Source organism: Hypanus sabinus, chromosome 5 (genome assembly GCF_030144855.1).
Source record: "Hypanus sabinus isolate sHypSab1 chromosome 5, sHypSab1.hap1, whole genome shotgun sequence".
NCBI lineage: Eukaryota > Metazoa > Chordata > Chondrichthyes > Myliobatiformes > Dasyatidae > Hypanus > Hypanus sabinus.
In genome coordinates, this window is record NC_082710.1 from 168,210,946 (window position 1) to 168,221,926 (window position 10,981).

Consider the following 10,981-nt stretch of genomic DNA (forward strand, 5'->3'; position numbering starts at 1 on the left):
CTCTGTACCCCAGGCCAAGCCAAATGGTATCCAGCCCGTCTCACCTGTGAATTCCACTGTATTGAGGAGTCGACGGGTGATATCTGGGTGCATTCTCTGGGGGGGGGGGGGGGGTTGCAGAGTGAATATCCCCAGGGATGATCTTGCTCGCCTGCTTGGTAATTGGAAGGGCAGGGAGATCTGGAGTTCCAGACAGTACATCACCTCTCTTGCACTTACCGAGTTCTCTGTCGAGAATCAGGTTTATTATCACTGACTTTCATGATGAGAAAGCGGTTGTTGGGCAGGAGCAGTACAGTGCAAAGACATAGAATTCCTACAAATTACAAAAATAAATGGTGCAGATAAAAGGATCGACAAGATAGTGTTCATGGGTTTGTGGATCGTTCGGAAATCTGATGGTGGCAGGGAAGAAGCTCTTCCAGAAGCGTTGAGTGTGGGTTTTCAGGTTCCTGGCCCTCCTCCTTACTGGTAGTAACGAGCAGAGGGCAGGTCCCGAGTGGGGAGGGTGATGGATGACGCCCTCTTGAGGCACCACATCTTGATGATGCCCTCAAGAGTGAGGAGGGTAGTGCCCATGATGAAACTGGCTGAATCTACAGCCTTCCTCAACCCTATGCACTGGAGCCTCTATACCAGACTGTAATGTAACCGGCCAGAGTATTTTCCACCAAGCAGTCTTTAATTGACATGCTGAATCTCCTCAGACTAACGAAGGAGAGCCGCTGGCTTGCCTGCTTTGTGGGCCCAGGATCGATCATGTGAGATGTTGAGGCAGAGTTTGCTGTAACACTGAGGTCACTATATTGTCTTTTTGAAAGTCACATCCTTATCATTCCTAGTAACCCTTGTGTGGATGGATATGTTAGTTCCTGCATGTCTGTGGAACTGAATGACCTTGCAGTGTAGTTTCTATGTTTACAATAAAGACCTGGATGATTAGACCTTTTACATGTGTGTGATTGTTCTCTCTCTCTTTGTCTCAGCTCTCCCTAGGTCTGTGTTCCCAAGTATACAATCTAAGGAATGGTCTTGGACCAGAAACATTTGCTGTATTTTTCCCTCCACAGAGGCAGCCTGACCTGCTGAGTTTTTCCAGCAGTTTGTCTTTTATCCTCAGATTTTCAGCATGAATATTTTTATGTATTTTTATTTTCACGTGCAATTTACATTCAGTGACCACTTTATTAGATACAGTTGTACACCTCATTAATGCAGTTTATAATCAGTCAATCATGTGGCAAGAACTCAACACATAGAAACATGCAGACATGGTCAAGAGGTTTAGTTGTTCAGACCAAACATCAGAATGGGGAAGTAATGTGATCTAAGTGACTTTGACCGTGGACTGATTGTTTTTGCCTGACGGGCTCATTTGAGTATCTCAGAAACTGCTGATCTCCTGGGATTTTCACACACAACCGTCTCTAGAGTTTACAGAGAATGGTGGGAGAAACAAAAATCATCCAGTGAGCAGCAGTTGTGTGGTCACAAATGAAAGAGGTGGGGGAAGAATAGCCAGACTGGTTCAAGCTGACAGGAAGGTGACAATAACTCAATAACCACATGTTACAACAGCCGTGTACAGAAGAGTGTCTATGAACACACAACCTTGAAGCAGATGGACTACAGCAGCATCAGAAAACCAGAAATACAGATACTCTGGCCATTTTTCATTAGGTACAGGAAGCCCCTAATAATACAAGATAACACTTAAGGAAATCAGGAGGGCTGAAAGAAGGTATGAGGGTGCTGTAAAACATGAGGTGAAGGAGAATCCTAAGGGATTGTACAGATATATCCAAGAGCATAAGGACAGCAAGGGACAAAATTGGTCCTCTGGAAGATCAGAGTGGTAATCTGTGAGCGGAGCCAAATGAGATGGGGGAGATCTTAAATGGATTTTTTCATCTGTATTCATTTGGGTGAAGGACACAGAGTGAGGCAAAGCAACGGTGAGGTCATGGACCCAATACAGATGACAGAGGAGGAGGTGTTTGCTGTCCTGAAGCAGATTAGGGTGGATAAATCCGCAGGGCCTGACTGGTGTTCCCTCGGACCATATGGGAGGCTAGTGCAGAAATTGCAGGGAGCCGAGCAAAAATATTTAAAACATCCTTAGCCATGGGTGATGTGCTGGAGGATTGGAGGAGAGCCAATGTTTTCCTGTTGTTTAAGAAAGGCTCAGGAACTAAACCAGTAAATTATAGGCCGCTGACATCAGTTGTGGTAAAGTTATTGGAAGATATTCTAAGAGACCAGATATGAGTATTTGGATAGACTAAAACTAATTGGGGATAGTCAGCATGGATTCGCACATGGTAGATCGTGTCTAACTAATCTTGTAGAGTTTTTCAAGGAAGCTACCAGGGAAGCAGACATTGTGTACATACATTCTCTGGACGTGGCCTTTGGCAGGAGGAAAGATGCAAATAAGATTGAAAGAGTTCAGAGGTAGTTTACAGGGATGTTGCTGGGACTTGGCAACCTGAGTTCTAGGGAAAGGTTGAATAGATTATTCCCTAGGACATGGAAGACTGAGGGGTGATTAGATAGAGGTACACGCAATTATGAGGGGTATAGATAGGGTAAACGCAAGCTGGCTTTTTCCACTGAGGTTGGGTGAGACTACAAGTAGAGGTTGAGGATGAAAGGTGAAATGTGTAAGGAGAACATGAGGGGAACTTCTTCATTTAGAGCTGGTGAAATGTGGAAGGAGCTGCCAGTGTAAGTGGTGGATGTGTTTTTGATTTCAGCACTTACGGGAAATCTGGTTTGGTATTTGGGGAGGGGTATGGAGGTCTATGGTCTGGCTGCAGATCAATTGGACTAGGCAGATTAATGGTTTGGCATGGACTGGATGGGCCGAAGGGCTTGGTTCTGTGCTGCAGTGTTCTATGACACTGTGACTCTAACATTGGCTTCTAATTGTCCTCTAGAAGCTTTATGACGGTCACTATCTAACTGAAGCAATGCACAGGTTGCTGGAGGTACTCAGGGAGTCGGAGACGAAGGAACAGTCGATGTTTCCCTTCAGTCAATGTGAAGGATCTCAACCGTCCATTTCCCTCCACAGATACTGCTTGACTCACTGGGTTCCTCCAACAGATTGTGTGTTATTCCAGATCCCAGCGTCTTGTCTGCGTCGAATTGAGAGTGGCCACTGTCGAGTTGGGGCAATCGCCCTGCGTACTGATTCTCTAAGCTAAGCATGGTTGTCTGCAACGGCCATTCAGCACCGTGTGGGTCACATAATGCTAACCCCATTCTTGTAGAGAAGGGCAGTGGTGATGGTTACTACACTGGTTCCCTCAACTCTAGCAACACCAGGAGTGGGGGAGTAGGGGGTGGCTGCTCAGTTTTACAAACCAAGACCCCAAGTTTTGCAGGTTTTGTTTTTGAGTTGACTTGGCTCATTATTTTTGGCTCCGTCTCATCCACACCTTTATCAGTTTGACATTTGCATTGTTTTTGTTCCACCATCCCGTTGTTTTCCACACATCCCCCTTCACCTCTGTTATCCTGCCAACATTCCACCTCCTGCATCCATCGCCTCCTTTCCTCAAATCCGGTTCCTCTTCCTCCCTCTCCCCTGTGTGCGCATTCCAACCCCTCCCTCCCCTGCCCCCTCTGCCTCTGCTTTTGCCTTTACAGTGACGTTCCTGAGGCGAAGGAAGAGGTTACCCCGGGGAACACGTGTACGGTTGGCAAAGCGTGCTCTCGGTCTCCAGATTACAGACCAACGATGTCAACTGAACCTTGTGAGTTACTTTATTCTGTCCATGGTTAAGAAATCTCCTCAGCTTGGTTACCCTGCAGCACAGCTGCTCCAGTCTAGGGCACTTTGGCCACGAAAGACTTCCTGAATACCGAGTGAGCAGCTCCTGCTCCCTGTGTCCTTGCTTTTACAGCTGAGGGAATTGACAGAACATGAGCCCAGCCTATGGTAATTGAAAGTGCATTTTTAGGCTGATCAGAGGGACTTGAAATTTCCGTCCACAGCAGAGGGTGAGTGGGAACCAGAGCAGAAGAAGCTGGAAATACTCAGCTGGTCAGGCAGCATCCGTGGGGAGAGGAGCAGATAATGATTTAGCTTGACTGGTGCAGATCTTGCGAACCCACAGAGAGCTGGAGGCTGAAGGCAGCCTGTCCTGGGGTTAGAGGGCTGTGTATGTGAGTGAGGAATAGGGCTTGTTTGCTGCTGTTGCTTTGTCGCCTGCTTATTCTGCCAAACATTGTGGGCACGCTATGTTAGTGTCAGAATGTGTGGTGGCATTCGTGAGCCGCCCCCAGCACACCCCTGGGTGTGTTGGCTGTTAACATAAACGACGCATGTTTCCATGTGTGATAAATAAATCTGCATCTGAAAAGAATAGAGGCGGGTGGATCCAGCGGGGGGGGGGGGGTGCGCGGAATGATGGCAGAGACAGCAACTGGTGGGTAGACCTAACAGAGTCCACACGGTGCTCTAGACCCCGCCCCTGGGCTTTTGGACCGAGATAGTAGGTGATGAAGTCAGGGGAGGTTCCACATGAAGACCAGGGTTTGGGCAGATTGCAAGATCCCACTGGGAAAGCTGTTAGTCTTGTGGTGGAAAGGGGCCATCTGACTGGGGCGCTGTGTGAGTGCAGTGCTCTGGAGCTGCTGAGGAGGAACAGAGAAAGGTACGCACCCTCCAGAAGGCCATGTCCTCTCTAACTTGCCCTTTCAATATTTGATAAGCTCCAATGAGATACCCCCCCCCCCCCAAATTTGTCTAAGCTCCTGGGAGTACAGCCCCAGAGCCATCAAACGCTCTTCATGTTAACCCTGGAATATTCTCTTGAAATTCCTCTCCAATGTCAGCACATCCTTTCGTGGATTTGGAGCCCAAAACTGCTGAGAAAACTCCAAGCGTAATCTGACCAATGCCTTAACCCCTCAGCATTAGATTCACAGTGAAGAATGAAAACCTTCCCTCATTTCACAAGCAGCACACTTGGTGCTAATTGACGGAGTATCTCAATAAGCACCCAAGGGTCCCGTCTGCTCGTGAGTGTTTGATGTCTGTACAAGGGGAAGTTGCAATGTGGACCCTGTGGACTCTCATCTTTGGCTCCCCTGCTCAATGCCTTGGATTTCCCCACCCCGATGGTCGCAAGAGCCAGTGTAAAATCTGGCCCATCGTGAGCACAGAGGTCACAATCTTCCCCCTCGGGCAGCTCACGTGGACGGGGAGCAGCCGTGTGTTGGACCCCGAGTGTAACAGGTGTGTCTTTTTTCCAGGTTTGGACCAGAACCCATCAGGACAGAGGAGACTGTCAGGACTCGGGTGAGCATTCCGGACAGGTGGACAGTGACTTGGTGTCCCACTTTCAGTGATTAAAAGAACAGGCCATTTGGCCCGGAATGTCTCTGCTGAATATGGTACCAGATATGGTATTAAACCTTTCTGCCTGCACACAGTCCATATCCCTTCCTTCCCCTCATCATGTGTCTGTCTAATTGTTGCTCAAATCTCCCTACCGTACCTGCTTCCACCAGCACCCTGGCAATGTATTCCAGGCACACACCCTCTCTATAGAAAGAAAAGCAATCTCCTTATCTCCTTGAAGTTCCCCACCCTCACCTTAACCATACGCCACCTAGTATTTGACATTTCCACCCTGGGGGAAAAGATCACGACTACCAAGCCTTTCTGATAAAAGCCCAATGCTGCCTGACTTACTGAGTTCCACCAACATTTTGCTCAAGATTCCCAGCATCTGCAGAATCACTTGAGTCTGCCCCATCTACACCTCCAGTAATTTTACAATCCTCTATAAGGTCTCCACTCAGCATCTGACATTCCAGAGAAAGCAATCCGACCAACCTGTCCCACAGCATTCATTCATTATGTGCAGTGTCGTATGATGTGGGCGATCGTGGTCTTGACCATGATTGTTCTACAGGAGTGGTCTGTCATTGCCGCCTTCTGGGCAGTGCTTTTACAAGATGGGTGACCCCAGCTTTAATCAGTACTCTTTAGAGATTGCCTGCCTGGGCTCAGTGGTCACATAACCAGGACTTGTGATATGCGCCAGCTGCTCATACGACCATCCACCTCCTGGTCCCCATGGCTCCACGTGACCCTGATCAGGGGGCTAAGCTGGTGCTACCTACAGGCTAGTGGAGGGTAGGTGCACCTTGCACCTACTTTGGTCGAGACAAATCTCCACCCATAGCTGACACTCTCCAATTCAGGCACAATCCTGGTGAACGTCTTCTGCAGCCTTTCCTCGGACTCCGGGCTCCGTCTGGATGGCAGTTGTGTACAGTTTTGGTCGCCGTGTTATAGGAAAGACATTGTCAGGTTGGAGAGGGTGCTGAAGTCCAAGATGCTGCCTGGACTAGAGGACCTGAGTTATGGGGAAGGGATTTTCACGCTGGATCTTCATTCCCTGGAATGTAGGAGAATGAGGAACGACTTGATAGAAGTTTATAAAATCATGAGTGTGGACAAGGTGGAAGTATTTCTTACCCCCCCCCCCCCCCACCCCCAGTCCAGAAGGAAAGGCACATCTATAAGATTAGAATAATAGAGGGCCACGCGGTAGGGAAAATCTGGGCAGTTTCTTGAGTCAGTCATACGGTCGACACAACATTGTGGGCCAAAAGGCCTGTAACGTCCTGTAGATTTCTATGTTCTTCTATATGAGGGGACAGATTTTAAAGAAACCTGTGGTATTTTCTTTATGGAGATGTGGGTATTAACAACAATTAAGAGGTACTGTATTTGCATAGGTACATAGAGTGAGGGGTTTGGAGGTTATGGGCCAAATATGGGCAACTGCGTCTAGCAGAGAGGGTTGCCTGTTGGGCTGAATTATTTGAGGACTCTGATATTCCATTCTATATTCCTTCCCCTTGCATTTGACCTCTCAGAAAGCAACACCTCACACTTGCCTGAATTAAACTGCGTCTGCCATCTCCCTGCCTGCGTCTGCATCCGATCTGTATTCCCTGACAGCAATCTTCGCTGTCCACAACTCCACCAAGTTCTGTGCCGTCGGCAGCGGCCGCTGGTTAAGAGGGGCTCTGTGTTTGGCCAGTTCCTTCTGTCCACTTGCAGTGAGAGAAAAGGTGCAGCTCTCTGCAGACAATCAGACAGGTACGATGGACAGCAGAAGTCAGTGCCCCTTGGAGGGTTCATTGTGAGAGGGACACAGAGGTGTAACATATTAACCACAAACAGGTGCTAGTAAATGGGATTTGTAATTGGTTTATTATTGTCACATAGAACAGTACAGGCCTTTCCAAGATCAACCTAACCTTTCCCTCCCAACAGCCCTCCATTTTCATTTCATCCATGTGCCATCTAACTGTATTTTAAATGTCTCTGATGTGTCTGCCTCTACCTCCACCCCTGGCAATGTGTTCCATGCACACACCACTCACCGTATTTATATTAAAAAAACAACTTGCCTCTGACACCCCCTATACTTTCACCTCTCATACTGACTATTTCCACCCTGGGGAATAAACCCACTGGCTGTCTGCTCCATCTGTGCCTCTTCACACCTTATGCACGTCCACCAAGTCATCTCTTGTCCTCCTTCGCTCCAAAGAGAAAAGCCCTGACTCGCTCAACCTTTCCTCATAAGACATGCATCCAGGCAGAATGCTGGTGAATCTCCTCTGCACCCTCTCTGAAGCTTCCACACGATGAGGTGAACACAATACTCCAAGTGTGGTCTAACCAGAGATTATTGAGCTGCAACATTACCTCGCAACTCTTTAACTCAATCCTCCGACTACTGAAGGCGAACACACCACATATCTTCTTAACAACCCTATTGACATGCAGGAGCTTTGAGGACCACAGGCTGTCTCTGTTCCTCCACACTGCCATTAACCACGTTCAAGTTCGACCTTCCAAAGTGAAGCATTAGTTTGGCTGTGATGAGATAGGTTGAGCGTTAGCTGTTAACTCAACTCTCAAGAGGTCTGATCAGGAGTCTGATACAGCTGGTTAGAGGCTGCCTTTAAGCCTGGTGAATGATGTTCTTGGGCTTTTGTATGCACTGGCCGATCAGGGTGGGAGGGGTGCTTTATTACACTGGCTGGTTTGCGTGATGGACTGACGGGCTGTGCTGGTGACTCTCCATGGTCAGCAGAATCAGGATCAGGTTTCCCCTCACTGACGGTATGTCATGAAATCTGTTCTGCACCACAGTGCAAAACGTGGAACAACTGCAATGTTAGCATGAGAAATATAAACAGTCGTGTTAGTAGAGAATAAAATGTGAGGTGGTGCTCATGGGGTCGTGGACCGTTTAGAAAGCTGGTGGTTGTGGGGAAGCCTAAAACTTTGAGTGTGGGTCCACCTCCCCAATGGTTGCGGTAAGATGAGGACATGTCCTGGGTGGTGAGGGTCCTTCATGACATGCTGTTCCTGTGCTGGGTGACCTGCTATCACATGGATGTGGAAGCCATGTTGTTTTGGCGTGAGGATGGTGTGGGGGGTTGTATTAACTGATCGGATCAGCTGTACCTATCTCAACCTGACCTCCTATGTTTCCTCAATGCAGGGGCACAGGATGCCAGAGTGGCGGGGCCAGAACTCTGACCCATCCCATCCCACCCTTGGACCTGAAGCACCTCTCCCAGGACACAGACCTTCCAGGGAGGCAGGAGCCTCCTCCGGCCCCAAGGCGCCAGGGAAGTCCAGGCCTGGGTCAGAGGGATCAGTCGCCCGAGCAGAGAGAGGCAGCGGGGCATGGTCCGAGCGGCTGCCACCAGCAGGGAGCCACCCAGAGCCCCTGGTGTGGTGGTGATCCCGTCTCCTGGTCAGACTCCACTCTCGTCTCCCACCCCCAGTGGATCCGCCACAAGTACAAGTTCAGGAATACCCGTCCCTGGTGAAGCTGGGTTAGATGGTATTCGATCGGCCGAGCATCCTTATTCCCAGAGGAGACCGGCCAGCGTTGCACTCCCCACCCTCCCCTAAGAGGCTGCTGGGGGGTTTTCTCTGTGGGGGAACAGTCTGGAGAACCAGTCCCTTCACAGACTCGGAGCCTGGGACGGTCTATCAGAGACCAGGAGCAAACTCCAACACTGAGCCCCTGCTCTCTGTCCAACGTGACCACCTGGAGCTCCTGGTCGCTGCCATTTCAACTCCCTCCATTCCTACATTGACCAGCCTGCCCTTGGTCCCCTCCACTGTCAGGGAGAGGCTGAACACAAGCTAAAGAAACATTGCCATTACACATAGGAACAGAATTATGCCACATTCGGCCCATTGAGTCTGTCTGCCATTCCGTCATGACTGTCATATCTTTCCTCTGAACCCCCTTCTCCCCGTACATTTGATGCCCTTATTAATCAAGCACCTATCAACCTCCCCATTAAATATACCCAGTGGCTAGAAAAACTCACACAAAATGCTGGAGGAACTCAGCAAATCAGGCAACATCTATTCAGGGGAATAAACAGTTGAAATTTCAAGTGGAGACCCTTCATCGGGACTGGAAAGGAAATGGTTTCTAGCCCTGATGAAAGATGTCATCCAAAATGTCGACTGTGTATCCCCCACCCCATACTTACTGCCTGACCCGCTGAATTCCTCCAGCTTTTTGTGTATGTGGCTCTGGATTTCCAACATGTGCAGAAGCTCTTGTGCTTTTGAGTCTTTTCTGCCAGGAGTAGGTGGGTGCTGCTGACTTGGTGACCGATAAAGAGAGGTGGCAGGGGAAACTTGAAGTAACACCCATCCGTATCCCCTGTTCCAAACCCAGCTGCAACCAGCTTCCCAGTTCATGCCTCCCCCAGGCAAAGAAACTGCCACCCCCACCCCAGCACAGCAGAGTTTCCAACAACCCACTGGAAGAACTCAGCAGTCGAGCAGCATCCGTGGGAAACCTTACATCTCCTGACTCTTAGTTTCCCAGAGTGTGGAATCCACTCATGCTCCCACGTCACGACCGGACACCAGCTCCACCTTTCCTCAGCCAAGCTCATGCTCTTCCTCTTTTCCTGTTCCGTCGTCTTCGAACTCCCAGGGTGCTCCTCCAAGCCCCTCCTGCGTTCTTGTTTTCCCCGTTTTGTCCTTAACTGGGTCGACCACCTTCAAGTGGTGACCCTGCAAAGGACGTGGAACTGTTCACAGTTACTTAGTGCTTACAAATCAGTTCCTGTTGAAAGATATATCTTCCCAATACATCTAAGGTGATCGCTAACTTAAAATCTTGTCGTAGGTGGAGATGCTGCTGCACGGCCCCAGAGCTCCAAATCCAGATCCCTGTCTGTGTGGAGTTTGCACGTTCACCCTGGGTGCTCCATTTTCCTCCCACATCCTAGGACACAGTGGGGGTCAGTTGTTGTAAATTACCCCAGTGTGCAGGAGAATTGAAAGGCATGGGAGAAGATACAGGGTAGGGGAATGGTATTGCAAGGACTCAGTGGGCCAAATGGCCTTCCACATCAGAATAACGATACGGTATAACAAAGTGCTTCTTGCTCCACTTGGCCAAAGTTGATTCCCCTTCCCGTTTCCCCCCCCCCCCCCCCACACATGCTATACAAATTCTGTATGCCTGTCTCAGACCTCCCACTTGCTATTATCTGTGCAATTAATACACTGGGACTCCTTTTTAATTATTTCTGAAGTGTAAGCATTTTGCTAGTTTTTAACCGAGAGGATTTTTTTGTGAAACGTTCCTATATTCGTCGGATTCGCCCCTCTCCCCCACACGCAAGTTTGACATTGAGTTGTTAGGGCAACACAATGCAAGAGTCAAACCGGGGGTTTCTGTTCACCGCCAAAAAGTATTATGTGCATGTGCATGAAGATTTCAATGTGTACCTACCATCTGTGCCTTAGGGGTTGTGGTGACACCTCCCCCTTCCTTTGTACCATGGGTAGCTTGCCCTGCGTTTGTCTATTAAATTATTAACATGTATGTAACAGTGGTGTATTCGTGGAGAAGACCGTTTGCAATTAAAGTATTTTTATATGCATGCA

The 10,981-nt window shown here is 48.9% G+C and overlaps 1 protein-coding gene across 1 annotated transcript in view; it reads left to right on the forward strand.

Moving 5' to 3' along the window:
• The window catches only part of atat1 (alpha tubulin acetyltransferase 1), a 56,165-nt gene extending 45,184 nt beyond the window's left edge, over window positions 1–10,981 (forward strand). The window contains exons 10-12 of the mRNA XM_059970855.1: window positions 3,655–3,761; window positions 5,266–5,311; window positions 8,550–10,981. Of these exons, the coding sequence (XP_059826838.1) occupies window positions 3,655–3,761; window positions 5,266–5,311; window positions 8,550–8,883 (487 nt within the window). The 3' untranslated portion in view covers window positions 8,884–10,981. The remainder of the gene's footprint in view (window positions 1–3,654; window positions 3,762–5,265; window positions 5,312–8,549) is intronic.